This window comes from Coturnix japonica, chromosome 5, assembly GCF_001577835.2.
Source record: "Coturnix japonica isolate 7356 chromosome 5, Coturnix japonica 2.1, whole genome shotgun sequence".
NCBI lineage: Eukaryota > Metazoa > Chordata > Aves > Galliformes > Phasianidae > Coturnix > Coturnix japonica.
Genome location: NC_029520.1, coordinates 19,249,747 through 19,267,013, shown reverse-complemented (window position 1 = coordinate 19,267,013; position 17,267 = coordinate 19,249,747). Strand labels below are relative to the sequence as shown.

Below are 17,267 nucleotides of genomic sequence, written 5' to 3'. Positions count from 1 at the left end.
GTGGCTGCAGCGGAGCCTGCAGGGATGCGTCTCGGCACGGCGGGGCCGGCCGGGGATATAACCGAGTATCTCAAGCTAAGGGCTCATCGTGCTGCTTCAGTGATGCGTCTTAAGAAGGAAAGCGACACGCCAAAGATTCAGAGTGAATGCCATTTTATTTGTTTGACCAAGTGAAAATGCACACGGATCAGTTAGTGCAATGATTCCACGTCACCTCCAGGCTTACAGAAATGGTACCACCAACCTCTCCATCCCAAAAAAGTAGTAATGAAGAAAACTATGGGATAGGATCTTCAGCTCAGATCTGATCAGCACCATTGCATCGGTATTTGGATTCTTCTCACTGTATAGGAATGTCAGCTCCAAAAATTGTGTCTCAGTGCAACACTTCAAAACCAGAGCTTGGAACTGCTCCTCAGGGACCAAAAACAACCTGCAGCCAATCAGCACAGAAAACACTGGTACCACTTGCCATTTAATCTGGCTTGGAAGTTCAGGTACACTTCACACTTACAGAAAGGAATGTTAGCAAATACATCTTCAGAGGTCAGGTAATAGACAACAGCAGTGCAGGCTTCTCATGTACTCTGACCCATCTCGGAGCTGGATAACTTCTGTAGCACAGATCAGTTACATTAAAAACAAAAAAAGTTCTACCTGTAAGGAAGTTTATTGGTTCTCATTTGTAAGTCAGGATTCACATTCTGAATGGCCTCACCAAAAGACAGGCTGACATACTACAGAAAGAATGCATCCATCAGTGCTAAAGGAGAGTAACCCATTTCAAGCTCTGCATTTAAAGTCTTTTACATAGCAACCAGCAAGTAACATGTAACTCGTGGCATTTATCCACACTGTGTTATCATCCTCCATTACAAACAGCAGGCACTGAACCTTTAAAAATGTTACAAATTGAAGTTATGTACAACTGAAGAGCTGACTTCAAATTAAAGAAGCAAGAATTTAAATTCTTATTGAAATATTGCTTTATGTACATACCTATAGATGAGCAGTTACACTTATTGGGGTTGGGGTATTTTTTTGGCCCACTTCCCTCAAATTCACAACCAAAAGTCACACTCAACCCCTGAATGTACATAAATGACTGCTCAGGTTTTGGTGCAAGAACCCATTTCAATACAGTACCAACCCATGAGCAGACTTCTGAAACCATCAGGTTAAGGACCATTTTGTGATCATCCTTCCCAATAAGTTATCCTTTCTATGTTACACAGACATTGCAAACACAGAAGTCTGAAGTGGAGGTACTCCTGTTTTACAGGGAGATGACTTTGACATAGCCTGAGTCTGTCCCTCCCTGCCCATGGTGTCCCACAGTTCCCCTGACTGGGTCATGCAGCAGGGGAGCACTTGCTGGCTGGCTGACGATGCTGAATCCTTGCAAGTATCCTTAACCTGAGCTGGGAAAAGCTACACGCTGAATAGAACCAAGTTTCCTTTTCAAACAAATATACTCCCTTCCCACACCTCCCTACCTTTCTAGGAACATGTCAGAGAACTACTATTGTTCTGCCCATCACCTGCAATCATAAGACACTGATGTGATGGATGCTATAAAACCAAGCTGTTCTTCAGCAGTGCAGTGTCTGATCGAGTCCATTTAAGTATTCCTTAAAGCACAGGGTAATTTTAGTCCAAAACACTTCCCAACTCAACAAAAACCTATAAGCAAATAAAGCCTATTATTAAACCAGTATTAGAAGTCAAGAATTTGTCTGTATCCTCTAAACGATACCGTTTTGTTTATTAGAAAGCACACTTACAACTGCAGTTGTTCAAGACATTAGGTCTACAAGGTGCAGGCATGGAACCTGCACGAGTTCCAGGCTTCTGAGCTCCAGCTGCCTGCTATTTATTTCTCCTTCAGCTTCTTCAAAAAACGAGCCCGTATTTGTTTGTTTGAGTTCATGACTAAACTCTTGGCGGCAGGGGCAGGTAGAACAGACATGATCCAACCCTAGAAATCAAAAGAGAAAAGCCTCAGTTTTTACAGTCTGTACTTGGCTAAATCAAACTGTTACCAGCACATGTAAACATTACGGAATTACGATTAAAAGTTAAATAAAAATCACTTTTGTTCTTTATGACTCAAAGCTGCTCTTCTATCAGGCAGGTAGAACATACCAGATCCTTGTGCCTCCCAAGGTAACTTACCATGATGGCGTGGGGCAGACACCCGTTGGTCTGGGACTGCAGGCCTACTGTGCCTATGGCAGCTCTCACGTACGTTTCAGGACTGGGCTTACTGAAGGTTGGCTTGCGGATTTTGGACAGTTTTGTTGCCACGTAAAATGGGAGAACACTCTGCAAGTAGGAAAGATCACAATAGGCACAGAACACTTCCAAATTAACTTACAGATTCAATAAGGAGCCAAAACCCTTAGCAACCAGGTAACCCACATACTGAATTTTGAAACGCACTACTCTTCTTTTTAATTCTGATTACAACATTTCAGTACACAGCACTAACATTTTTAATCAGCTGTCCTGTGACACACTTCATAATGGGCCCACAAGCCATGCTTTTGCTTTTTGCATGCATGCTTTCAACTGCTCAACCTAGGCCTCTGAAGTAGTTAGAATGCCACAGACTGTATAGGAATTCAACCACCACAAAGAGGAAGCATGACTACGCCAGCAGCTTAAAGAACGTGCACCTCTCTCTACAAATGGGACTGAGAATACAGATAACACACTGAAAGATTGCACATTCAAATGGAGAGAAAAACTTGGATACCTGAATTTCAGAAGTGTAAGCAGTCACCACTAACTTCAAAGTCACCAAAAGCTTCGATAAGAAAGCTACTCAGTCTGTGTGGTGGTTTTACCTATTGAGGTAGCTAAGCTCCACCACAGTGTTTTCTCATCTCACATCCTCGAAGAAAGATTCGGAGAAAAAGGGCACAGGAGTTGAGGTAAGGACAAGATCGCTGACCAATTACCATTATGAACTGAATAAATTCCATCTAGGGAGATAGCCAATAATTTAATGCTTATTACTAACAGACTAGGGCAGTGAAAGCTATAAGCAAACTAAAGACACCTCCCTCCCACTCATCCTCTTCTACTCCTCCATGTGCCACACATGGAGATCTGCTCCACATGGTGCCTATGGGCTGCAGGGAGACAGCCTGCTCCACTGTGGGCCTCTCCTGGGCTGCAGGGAACTGCTGCTCTGCACCTGGAGCACCTCCTGCCCTTCTGCAATGACTTCAGTTCCTGAAGGGCTGTTTTTCTTCATTTTCTAACTCCTCCATCCCAGCTGCTGTTGCTTAGCTTTTCCTTTCTTAAATCTGCTCTCCCAGAGGCACAACAAAAATTGCTCATGGCTCAGCTCTGGCCAGCAGCTTGTTCCTTTCGGAGCCAGATGGAGCTGGCTCTTAACTCACACGGGGCAGCTTCTGTGCTCTGCTCACAGCAGCCACCCTTGCAGCTCAATCCCCACCACTACTAAAACATTGGTGCATGAACGGATGGAACCTGACACTGTAACAGCACATGTGTCTAGTTTAAACTTTGTCTACTTTTTGTTACATTTCTAAATTCAATCTATTATCTATCTATCAAAACCAGCCAGCCCTCAGAATGGTATTCTGCATCATATGGATACAACAAGAACGACTTCAGGTCCTGAGTAGAAGTTTCTAGTTATGCTACAAGGACATGAAGAAACAAAAAATCACAATAGCTTGTTTACACAGTTCTATTTCACTTTTCTTTTAAAGAGAAAGACCTGAATTTCCACGTGTTTCCCCAGCAGCATCTGACACTTTAATACAGTGAATATGGTTGAAGAAAGGTAGTAGAAGTTCTCACTGTTCCACTTCTGCTGTGCATAGTAAACAAGTTTAGATGGAAAATGCTGACATCAGAAGGAATTTAAAGAGTTGTTAGTAAAATACAGGGTGTTAAAGAACCAAGCAGTGTGTTCAGACACTCAAAGAAAGCCTGCAGAAACTGTGGATATTTTTCCAATTGATGATCAGAAGTCCTTGCTGTCCATCCCATTCCTTTTCATCTAATTTCTGCTACAGTTCCATACCCCTCCCACACAGATGTAAACAATCACAGAATTAATCCTTCCATACGGTGAGTCCAGCTGGAAGCACAATTCTGAAATTAAAAGCACTATATTTCTGAAGGTCAGAGAGATGAACTTCAAACAGTCCAAAGTGAGTGCAGTTTTCCTAATGGCTCCAAGGAGATATGTCAGCTAATCTTCACAGGAACGCACTTGTAATATTCATTAGTGGTTCATAGTAGCTTAGGAATGAGAAGAGAAGGACACAGACTGCAATAAAATTAGCATAACAAATGGAAGCTGTGACAGCTATTGGTCATCAAGTCGGCCTAATCCAGAATGGCAAAGCACTGCCTACATTTAGAGACAAAAACCAATGTTATCTGGAATTCAGCATCCTTACCCAACAAGTGAGTTACAGCTTACCAACACCCATTGAGTTTTCTGAAGGAAAAACCTATCTGTTGATACAGAAAACCAGATTTAATCTTCATTTCTGTTAATAATGTAAGGAACTGAAAATATTTTTGTAGCTTTTCCATATCCAAAGCTAGAAAGTATCTCCTCCCCATACTCTGCATGTTCATACCATGTTTAACACCTTTAGAATAGCATGTCCTATTGCAGTTTTTTTGCTTGACTTTTTTTTTCCCCTTCATCTTTTCAGTGGGCATAGTTATTCTGTAATACGCTGAGTCATAAACGAGGAGCACATGCTCCTTCATTTTCCTCTTAAAGCAACAACACTACTTAGAAAAAATACTGGGAGGATGATACCACCTGGTTACAAACACAGATAGGTATAGCACATCTCAAAGGTACAACACTTCCTTCTCTCCCAAGCACCCATCTCTAAATACTCTCATGCTGAGATAACTATCAGCACGTTTATACTTGAGAAGGCAGCAGAAGATGAAGATCAGACACCCTAACTTAACAAGAGACTTTCCTAAATGAAAGGCAGCATCTGAATCAAACTCCTAGAAGCTGCTCTGGAAGGCTATTCAAGGATAGACGTATCTTCCACAAAAAACATTTATGTTGCCAGAGCTTGTTTCAACACGCCTGTAAGTAGCAGGTACCCTCAGTAGCAGGAAAAAACCACAGATCTCATGGAAGGGTGTGAGGGGGAGATCATAACCAGCTTGACTGTCACAGAAGCTGTGCGCTGTTAAGTATATTTAAGCAGGAAAGAAATGCTATCAGACGACTTATTGATCTTATTAATGTAGAAAAGAGAATCAGTATACTTTATTAGGAGAACGAGGTGTTTTCAAAACAAAGAGCTAACTGATGTTTGTATATATATATAAAATATAGCAGACTCAGCTGAATGTCCTGATCCAGGTTGAGGGCAGTGAGCTCTAGAATTAGACAAGCCAGGACCTGCTATAATTTGATGAAAAAATACCAGGAGGTGCTGCATCTCATCTTAGATTTTAGGTGACTGAGCAAGAGAGGATTAACAAAAGGCATCTTCCCAACTCCAGAATCAAAGACAAATACAACAAGAATCCCAGAAACACGCTCTTTGTTAATATCTCAAAGCAGCGTCTAAACCTGGTTAAGTCTAAGTCTGGAAGATAGCTAAGAACGTCACCCATCCCCATCAGGCTTTTTATGCATCCTCTTTTGATGAGTGAAAATTGGTTTGGCTGAAGGAACATCCCCATGTGCCACTGCAGCGTCAAGCATTCTGAAAAGTTATGTTATAACTTGTTAGCCACAAAATACTTATTCTATCTTACCTGATCTCAAGAAGTTCCATAACAACAGTGGTTAAGATGCTCCTGGGAAGCATTTTTTTGCCAGCTTTCTCTCTCCCCTTTGCTAACAGGCCCCAAAATAAACAGCACCCTTTAAGGTGTTTGATATAGGTTTAAATAGGGCTGCCATTGAATGGTCAGAGACCAATGGGAACAGCTCACCCAGTAACTTTCTTTCTTAACAGTCTAACACAATCCTCTCAGGAATTGGGATAGGACATTTCCTAGCTATGAGTTCTTTTCAATAAATACAGTTGAAAGGAAAGAAAAAAAATAATAATCCTGCAAGTCAAATAGTAACATAGCCTTGAGTTTTAAAACCTTATGTTTTAATACCAACAAGAGCTGCACTCCCAGACTTAATGACTGCAGAAATTAGACAAGCATCTTTGTTCCTTACTCCTCACGGTGCCCCTGGAGTCGGGTGGCTTTGAAAATCACTGGGAAGCAAAGACAAAGGAATGGATGCAGACTAATACTGCTCATATGAACCCTAACTGAATATTAAAAGATTCACAATTGTCTTTGCAGCACAGGTAAGATCTTACACCACTTGTATGAAGGCTGACCATTGCTCTTGAGAGCAACAGATGTAATTAGTAATGAAGAACTCAGCAGCTGTGATCCATAAACCAAGTCTGGACTGTGAAGCACTTGGGAAGCAAACACTAATATAGGTTCAAAATCCCTATAAAGCTGAGAACACAAAACTTACTAGAAACATAGAAATCAAATACTGCAGAAAACCTACATCAGCCTATTATGTACAGGGAGTCTAAGGCTGATGTTCTTGTTAATATGCTTATACTAGCAGTTGGTTCACTGACACTGTAGAGAAGGGATTGCTGCTCTTTTAGTCTTTTCAGTAGTAACTTATTCAGTACCTGTATGAAAGCATTTCAAAGGTAGATTCCAGAAAATTAAGCTGTATAGGTGTATTTTAAAGAGTAATACACAGTTTTCTGGAATGCACTGTACTTAAAAATGCGATTACCAACTTTAGGTAAAACATGTATATATACATTTGTATATATATACACACACATATATACATACATATATATACATACATATATATATATACATTTGTTATTTCCAGATGCATTGTTTCAGGTAACTTAAGAAAACCACTAATAGGATCAAAGGAAATCCTCATCCCTAATCTGTGTCATGTTCATGAATAAAAGAATATGCTGATTTCCTTTTGTTTCCAAGACACCAATGTTGCTGTGGTAACCACACTTACATGAGAAGCTACTCACCTGCACAATGATGCCCTTGGTCTTGTATTCTGCATGGAGGCCTCGAGAGAAGTAATCCACAAAAGCCTACAGAGAAAAGAGAAATATACAGCATGCTATGCATTAAAATGGAAGCTGTCGTTTGGAGCTTTATGTAAGCATATTTGATTTACTATTTATAGCTCCTGTTTTCAAAGTGAAAAACCGCTGGCTTTCAAAGAAACTTTGCAGATTACAGCAATGCCGTCTAAACAGAAACCTCACGCTTACGAAGCATTTTTACAAACATGAGACTATCTAACCAAACAAAACCCTTTTTAATTTACAAGGAAGATGAACTAGATTTGTTACATAAAGTCCAGTTAAAAAAGGAAAATAATACTGAGTTCACATTATTCATTGTGTGTGTCATCTCCTAAGACTTCTTTTAAAATGAGCAATTTAAATTTCTCCTATGCGTGGTTTTTAAAACGTGTTTTAAAACGCCACCTTTTGCCTTATAATATTTAAGAATACTAAGAACATTCTATGATGATATTTTTTCCAAGTCTCAAAGTCCACTACCATAAATTATCTTCCAAACTCCTGGAAGTTTTGGAATTTCCAAGACCAATCATTTAAAGAAAGAAGCAGAAGGGCTAAAAGAGATAATGTGAGCCTGCTGTCACATCCGATACACCACCTCCATAAATGGAGGCCCACACTCTCTCTCCTCCCTTACCACTTAGTCCAAGATGCTCACCTCACACCTCAACACAAAAGTACTGACCTAATAGTCCAAGGCTACTCAGTAGCTCAAAGCAGTGCAGATTCCCTCATCCTTTCTTCTAAACCATCTTCTCTCCCCCAAGTCAAAAGAAACAAAATACTTTCCTCTGCTATTATTTCTTGTTTTAGAAAAATGATACAGCTCAATAGGATAAACAGTGCCCTCAACCGAAGGAACTCAACTATTATACCCGTAACTGAAACAAAAAAAAAACCAACAAAACATACCAGTTCAAGTTTTTAAGAACCACAGAACCACTAAGGGTGGAAAAGAAGAAACAGCTCTAGAAAAAAAAGGCTATTAAAAATAGCAGTATTTGCTTTAGACCAGTGCCAATAAAAGCAGCAAAGCTCTAATACTGCACCTACTTTACAATCTTCTTTTGCTGACCATGTCATTAGTGGATTACCACAAGTTGTACCTGAAACCAGCGCTTAAAGTTTGCAGTGTCCACTGTTTTCCCTATTAAGATCATCCTACTGAACTCAGCCAACGCACAAAGCAAAGAAACACTCCCACACTGCTGGACTACTTCTATACTTTACTAAGTATATAAAAGATCTGAAAGAAAAATAGATTTTGCTGTGTAGCTGATACGTTTTTTATTCTTCAAGTTGCATGTACCAGCTAGAAGTAGGCTCATTAAAGCAAATAAGCTTATCTTCTGCACAACTGTTCTTTCTCTTTTCCCCACCAGTGTAAGTTGTTAATGAAAGACAATACTCAACATCAAGTCTCTGAAAATCAGACCTACCGGCAAAGATTAGAGAGAGCTAGCAATGCTACTCCAGCAATACAAGGAACTTGTATATATGAGCAAATAGTTTGGTGCAGCCCCTGAACATTATTGTCAGATGTATGCGTGATAACTGCACAGCAGATTGTATCAATAATCTATTACAAACAAACAAGCAAGCTAAGTTCTGTTAATCACAAAGTGCTTTGATAATTCAGAGTTCTAGCTGCTTCCACATGACAGTCCTGAAATCAGTTACTGCTTCAAATATGGAGAGCCCACATAAAGAGTGTCATCTCTACCGCTCAGTGCGAGCTTAGCAATAAAGGAAACCTTTGTTTTACATGAAAAGGAACAAGCAACTTCCAGTTTCCAAATAAACACTGAATTTTTTACTTCTTCAAGCTTGAATTCATTTCAAGACAAGTTGGGTTGTTTTAACTCCAGATGTTCAAAAGTGCTCCAACAGCCCGTAACTTTAAAAAGTCCTAAATAAGAACCCTCTGAATAAACAGATAAATGCAGCACACAAGAACCAATTTCCTCTCCTTGGATATCTAGTAACAAATCCAAATACTTGAGAAGTGGTGGGAAAAAACATCTTTCACTTTGCATTGGTATTAATGCAGGTAGATAGGGAAGCCGGTCAAAAAGCAGGAATATGATTGCTTTTAAAGCATCTAATAGGGAATTCTCTACATGAAGGTTAAAGACTTGGACTGCTTATGTTCCTGACGATTAGCCAAAGCCATTGACTTAGACCTGGAGGATACTATACTTTAAAACCCCCCTATATAGATGAGGAAAAAAACCTAGAAATTGCAGATACAGTCTTTCTATAGCTACATTAGTGGAGTCACTTTCATGCTTACTAATCTTTCTATGGTAGAAGGTGAGCAGTGCTGAGAATAGGCAGATTACTTAGCCTGTAATTGAGTTTCTTAGGAGGAAGGGAGGAATATTTGAGCTTCTAATTGAAAAAAAGACTAGGCAAAGCAGCCTAAGGTATATTATCTCTAAAATCAGCAGCTCACATCATTTGATAAAGCTGAAGGCAATGCCACAACAGAAGTGACCTTTCACATTAAAGCAAACTGTGCTGTCAGAAAATAGCTATTTCAAGAGCCAATTTTATCAGCTATGGCTAATTCAGGCTTCCACAATTTCTAAACTTAAATATCCCTTACTTGCACTAATATTTCTTCAGTGTAAATAAAACAGCATGCTAAGTTTTTTTCCTGATATATGAAAACTTAGCTGAGAGTTTAAAGGAAACTCTGTTCTGACATGAACAACACTGACTGAAAGCACTTACGTTCCACCAAGTTTCTGATTAAACTCTGAACTTACTTTAAGTATTGAAGGTAATTGTCAGGTGTATCTAAATAAAACTACAGTGCTATACTGCTTGAATATCATGTAATAACAAAACTAGATGCAAGAGGCATTTACGTATACTGTGAACCCATGTTTTGCCATTGGGGTGTTAACAGATCTTTTCGTTGAACAAATGAAGCTCATACACATACCCTGGAAATAAAATTAACCCTGGCTGCAGAAAGTCAAAATTGTTCCAGATAACACAATGAGAAACTGGAGCAATAAATTTAACATGAAATGTAGATTTTGAGTAATAACATGCTGTATGTCTAGAGAGCATATATTTGATATCATCTTCAGCATTCTCATTTGGAAGTTGAGCAGATATGTGCTGAAAGAACAAACTGCTGGATAGATAGAAAATTGTCTGGACCACCAGGCTCAAAGGGCCGTGATTAATAGCTTGACATCTGGCTAGTAACAAGCACAGAACCCCACAGATCAATACCAAGGCCTATACTCTTCAATATCTGCCATCAGCAACCTAGATGATGGCACATAGTACATTCTCAGCACATTTGCAGACGACAAAATTAGATGGAGTGCCTGACACGGCAGAGCTTCAGTCCAGAGGGACCCTGTTCAACTGGATGACTGCTAAACTTCATGAGATTTCTTAACTGGCGCAGAGTGAAGTGCAAAGTTCTGCATACCAAGTAGGATAGCCCCATGTCTTAATGTTGGCTAAGTATCAGTGCTGCTGCAAAGAACCTGGAATTTATGGTGGCTGCTAGGGAGAAGGTAAGCCAATAATCCATTCACTGCAAGACAAACAAACCACATACTAGGCTACATTAGCAGGACATGTGGCCAACAACTCAGGAGGAGATAGTTATTTGGTACTAGCAACGAACTAGAGCTCTATCTTTTCTCTTAACTAAAGTGCAAACAATCAAAAAAGAAGACAAACGTTTGTTTCCTGAAAGCGCCAGAAGAATCCTACTTAAATATATATGTACATACATCCTTACCATATGTACCTATTTTCTACAAGACTAGACAAGGAGACTTGTTTCAAAGTCTCAAAACAAGAAGTTGAATTAAACTTTGCCAGCATCCTTCCTCAACCTTACATTAAGACTGCTTGGTACAGTAACAACCTTTGTGGTGTGCAATGCAGTATATAAAATTGTCACGTGATGAGTGTATGTGATGTAATATATAAAACAGTAGCTTCCATGCCAGCAAGCCTTTGCATTCGTTTTTATCTTGATCTTCCGTTTTCCACTATTTGCAAATTTTATGTTAGAACTTTTAGTTCATGAAAGCACCACTAGATGGACACCAAAACATTTATTCCTGTAGTGTTGGCTCACATTTGACACTTGATTTCAGCGTACAAAAGAATATTTACCTTGGTTGCAGAGTAAAGAGTCAGCAGTGGAGTTGGATACATCCCAGCAGCTGATGAGATGTTCAAGATTACCCCTTTTGATCTGAAAGTGAAGATAAATTCCAATGAAATAAGCAGCAACAACAACAAAAACCTTTCATGTTTCATAAAATTAATGCAAGCCCTAAGAAAATCTTTAGGATGCAATTGAGATAATTAAGATGTGTTTAAAAACTTCAATCAAATTCTAAACTGAAATTTACTAATATGCCTTCAAGCACAATGCAAGTATTCAAGTAGCTGGTATAAATCAGGAATAACTCCAAGGTCAATGCAGCAAGAGAATCCAGCTCCAGCATATGCATATTGAGCTCAACTATGCAAAAAAATCAATCGGGAGAATTTGGCACGAATTCAGAAGACAACTTTTAAACCTTGGGTTAAGGTGGCAGAAATGACAAGTTTGTTACACAGATTATACTTTGATAATTCCTTTTGGCATAAAATACCTTCCAAGTTTTACGTTCATGACGGATGTTTAAGATAGCAAGCATTTGAATCTACTACTTAAATACAACAGTGTTTTAATACAGAGTAGAAGATATGCAATGGATGACTATAAAAGAATTACTTTAGAGCCATGTTACAGTAATATTTCAGGTATTCCACTATAATGTTTAGGTAAGAGTACCTGAAACTAGCTACTACCACTTCTGTCAAGCACTTCTAAAGCATGTGATGCTAGGACAGACACTAGGACTCCTGGATTTCCCAGTCCACTAACTATTTTGATTACGTCCATTTCTCTGACTTGTTCTACACACAAAAGGAGACCTGTTACTTAGTGCTAAGTAGAAATCAGCATTAATTAAAGAAAAAATTAGGGCAAGTAAGCTATTAGAGGATAGGAGCAAAGAGTCCAGTGAAAGCTGCCTCTGCTTCTTCCTACCCTACAGCAGACCTCAGCCAGTTTGCTTGAACACACCATAAGGTTTTCTGCGTCTCGTGCAGAGAAAGAACATGCATGCAGGTCATCACACAGCTGCTGCAGATTCACAAACTTCTTATCACATTTGTTCACCTATGTATAGCCTATGCCACCACTGCCACAATGAATTAAGGAACCATCTTAAAAACAAACTGCTGAGCTTAAGCAACAATTAAAAACAAAATGTTACGATTCTTTGAGAATTGTGGCAACAGATTCATGGCCTCTGCCATGATACAAGTGGGAATTAGTTCTAGAAATAAGACAGTTGACATGACAGAAAATAAACATTTCACAGTCACTGAGGTCTTCAAACACTTTTGTTTTGTTCACTTTTTGTTCTTGGAGTACAAGGAATTACCTGCAAGGTTCTTCTGGTCAAGCAAAGTAGTAACGTGGATCCAAATATGTAATATGAAAAAAACAAGGCTACAAATTCATCATGAGTTTTCACAACAGCAGAAGACTACCAGTGGATGCTAGAGGTTTTTCATACCAAGACAGGTGGTGCTTGTGATATTTACCCACGAGCTTAGCAGTGAAATGAGTATTCGTTCAGTTTTTAAGAGATTACCTGATTGGAGAATACCACAAGGAACTTTTTATAAAGCTAAGAAGGCTATGTGAGCAGACTACAGAATGGCTGCTGAAAAATCAATATTAACAAAACCAACTGCACTTGCTAAAGAAAATAATGTGAATTAATCACAGCCCTCGCAGAATTCTACATCAACTCTCTGTTCCCTTGAAGAGCTCGACTAAAGTCACCAAGGAATTGGTTCTCTTTTGTGTGGCCGTCACCAAGAGCAGCCTGAGGTGAGGCAGGCAGGCAGGGAATGGCAGGGACACGTCCATCGCACCCAAGTCCTGCCACGTCTGCAGAATTCTTCTCTGTCCCTCCCAACACAGGACAAAAAAAGAGAAAAGGAGGAAAAAGAAGCCCTGATAGATGAGCAAGGTGAAAGGGTTCAATTTAGATACTTAAGAGACTATTAAGAAGAGCCCACGATAAGATTATAAAGACTAATGAATAACAAAGATCAAGATCTTGATTTATCCTCCCATAACGCAAAAAAGGAAGATGACATGAAGTGAAAGACCGTGAAATCTAGATCCAATGGAGGCAGCGCTCTCCCTACACTCAGACTGGAGGAGTCACCACCACGACACAGAACAGAGGACGAAGCCTGACAGGACTTGATGAGGGTTAAGCATTTCTAGGGAGGACAAGACTCCCCTGTGCAACTAAGAAGCATGCATGGAGGGGTGCACGGGCACTCAGGGGAGACGCTTCCAATTGCTCCCAACCCAACGCAGCAGCAGCGCTGTAGAGAGGACCCCGAGGGCAGCAGGCCACACCCAGCCCACCCCTCACGCTGCAGCCCACGGCTGCTGCTATATTTAGAGCCATCCCGTTGCCATGGCAGCCAGCGCCTGCTCCAGCTGCATGCCATGGAAGGAGCGCTTCCTCCCTAATGTCATTAGACACTTGCTACTTCCCCAGCAGTAAACAGCAGAGTTGGGTGTTTGTCTAGAAACAGTCAGCCGAGTTCGCTGCTGCGTGCCCAAAGACATTGAGGCTCGATGTTCGGTTCTGCAAAGTCTCTCACCTAGATGGCTGCCTGAAAACTGACAGAGGAACTGCTCATTTAAGTGGAATTGGAAGATGCAGATTATGAATGGTCACTGTACGAATCTAGAGCACAGGAGAAGAGCCAGAGAAGCATCTAAATGCCATTACCAAAAATGGCAGTCATCTGATGCTGTGGTACTCATCACAAATAAGCAAGGGATATACCAAGATGTTGCTGAGTTTTCTGCTAACAGTCCTGGACATAAAGCATGTCTACTCAGCTCTGCATTTGTCTAGGAACACCGTCAAGCCAACCCCCAGGTACACCAAAGCATGCAGCATAGGTGTGAGATGCCATGGTGCACCATGTGACCGAGTGCTCAGCGCACTGTCCTCCTTGAACACACGGGAGCAGCAGTGGGACAGAAACCATGGCTTTGACTCAAATGGACCTGCCATGTGAAGTGGCTTCACACAGGTGGAAGCATTCCAGATGTGTAAACCCTCCTCTTTTTTTGATCTCTATTAACCCTTTCTTTCCAAATGGCCGTCCTTAGGATTCCTGAGGTGAGCCAGTAGAGGTAGGAATCGTGAGGCAAAGAAACACGATTGTTTGCTCAAGGGTAGTCAGAAGCAAACCTGGGCCCTGCCTTCATTCAAACCACCTCTGCTACTGTAATATCAAACAAAGTCAGGACATTCTGCAAGCAGAATATGCATCATTCTCCTCTGTGAAATGGAAGAGATCAATCTCAGTCAAAATGGATAACTACAATGTTTCTTCAGACAAAGGAAGAAACTGAGGCAATAAGTTGCTGTTAGAACTCCAAAAACTCATACTGAAAGTACCTTAAATCCCTACAAAGGATTGCTCTGGTCACATCGGCATCTTCAGAAGGACAACATTTTCACAAAAGCCACGTGCCATTATCTGCCATTTAGAAGACCTGAGCAAGGCATAACATCTGACTTCTGAACCTTACGTTCCACCATTGCAGTGCAATCTTCAGTCTCAGCCTCAGGAAATATCAATAATCAGCTCTCCCAGATTCTGAGGTTTTCTTTTCTAAATCAAGTTTCTTTGCATGAAATAAACCCCTTCTTCTGCTTCCATTCTTACCTCCAAATTGTCTCAACTAATCAGTCTAAGCTTGTCACCAATCTGATGTGCTAAGTACCAGCTCCCAGACTGGCTACTAGCTGTGACAGTTTCTACCCATGAAGAAACTTCACTTTAGATTTGAAATACTTGCTCTCCATTGCTAGCATAATTGAACTCTGATCTACAGTGAAGACTTCCAGATTGTGGGAAGATACAATAAATTATTTTTTCCCCCCTTAAATAGTCATATTTTGAGGTTTGCCCCATATATATGCTCCTTCTATAGTATTCACTTGGAGGTAATACCAAAGTAACTATCATGCATAGTCTTACACAGCCTTCCTCATTTATCATTTATCACCTGTATTATCATAGAATCACAGAATCCTTAAGAGTTGGAACGGATCTTTAAAGGTCATCTAGTGCATCTCTCCTGCAATGAACAGGGACATGCACAGCTAGATCAGGCTGCCCAGGGCCTTGTCGAGCCTTGCCTTTAAGTTCTTCAGGGATGGGACGTTCACCACACCTCTGGGCATCCTGTTCCAGTACCTCACCACCCTCAGTGTAAAAGACTTTTTCCTTACATCCAACCTAATTCTACCCTCCTGAAATTTGAAGCCATTTTTTCCCTTGTTCTCCCACCATAGACACTGCTCAATAGTCCACCTCCTCTCTTCCTGTAGCTCCTCTTTAGATACTGAAAGGCCACTTTCAGGTCACTTCACAGCCTTCTCCAGACCGAACAGTCCCAGCTCTCACCTGACCTTGCAGGTCCTTCCCCTGGATCATTTTCGTGGCCCTCCTCTGGACATTCTCCAACAGGCCTATGTCTCTCCTGTACTGAGAACTCCATATCTGGACACAGTACTCCATTTGAGGCCTCACTAGTGTGGAAGAGAGGGACTGGATCACCCCCCTCAACCTGTTAACCACGCTTCTTTTGGTGCAGTCCAGGATACATCTGGCTTTCTGGGCTGCGAGGGCACATTGCAGGCTCATATCCAGCTTCCCATCCATCAGTACACTCAGGTCTTTCTAGGCAGGGCTGTACTCTATCCTTTCATCCCCCAGCTTGTATCGGTAGTAAGGGTTGCAAGAGCTTGCATTTGGATTTGTTGAACCTCATGAGATTTACCTGGGCCCCACTGCTCCGGTCTTCTTTTTCTGTTGTTTTTTTTTGTGAGTGCAGCTCAGCTCTAACCTAAAGCAATCCCCAGCAAGCCAGGGTTAGTGCTGCAGCAGACAGCAAACATCCTGCAACAGTCAACACCAGCTACAGAATAGCCTGGAGGGACTGCACCAAACCTGGGTGCCTTTAGTTTCACCCGAGAGCTGCCTAGGAAGTCAGTACATGTCTTCTGCAGTGACAGTGGTGTGCATTAACTCCTTTTTTAAAGAGCTGGTCTCCAATTCTACTTCACCAAATGATCACAGACTTTCCTCAATATACCTCGTACTGTATAACGAGAACATACTCTTTGCATCCATTTTACTTACAATGACTTAGAGAAATAGCCTTAAGAAGGTTATTCCCAGGAACTGTAACCACCCCCTCAGAATAGCAGGTTGTTGAGTTAGTGCTGATGAGTCAGACGGGCTTTTTAATTCTGTTCTAAAAGGAATCACCACAACAGTGGAGAAGGGAGAGGAAAAATAAAAAGGGAATCGAGTGGAAAAGGCTTCCACCGTCTGATGATTCATGCACCATCAGCGTGACTCACCCAGCATTACTCTGCCATTAAAACATGGAGACCAGGCTGATTAGTCACAGTAATGAATTTTTCAAGAAAGGATTCTCCCCTATAAATAATGATGACTTTGTCTGGATAGTGGTAGTGTGACTCACCTTTCCAGCATGCCGGGCAGCACCAATCGTGTCATCTGCAAAAAGAAAACATTCGTGATGGCTGAGAATGCAGGCACCAGACAGCCAGCAACAGGGAAGCCTCCCTTCCTCCCAGAAGCAGCTGCCACCCCCTCCACTCCAGCCACAGCTCGGGGAAGCAGAGACCATACTTTGCGTAGGCAGTTTATTTTTATTCTACCTGGATAACTTGGCTCTGTCAAGCAGTGTGTGTACTGAAACTGGTGAACCGAGCCAGCTAGCAGCATAAGTACAATAAGTGCAATAAGAATAAATAAAAATGACTTCACCACCATGCAGCATCCATGGCTTCTAAAGAAGATGGAAACACCAGAGTACTATCATATGCGTATGATCTTTCTCTCCCCAGAAAGACCATCTATATTTATTATGATTGACTAAAATTACCATCTATGCTGATGCATTTTAGCAAGTTTTACTAAATGGCTGATTTCAAAATAAAAAACAAA

The 17,267-nt window shown here is 41.0% G+C and overlaps 1 protein-coding gene across 1 annotated transcript in view; it reads right to left on the bottom strand.

The window, feature by feature from the left end:
- Positions 1–136: 136 nt before the first annotated feature.
- HSD17B12 (hydroxysteroid 17-beta dehydrogenase 12) overlaps positions 137–17,267 on the bottom strand; it is a 70,415-nt gene continuing 53,284 nt past the window's right edge. The window contains 5 exon segments of the mRNA XM_015864491.1: positions 137–1,978; positions 2,176–2,325; positions 7,071–7,136; positions 11,289–11,370; positions 16,780–16,814. Of these exon segments, the coding sequence (XP_015719977.1) occupies positions 1,874–1,978; positions 2,176–2,325; positions 7,071–7,136; positions 11,289–11,370; positions 16,780–16,814 (438 nt within the window). The 3' untranslated portion in view covers positions 137–1,873.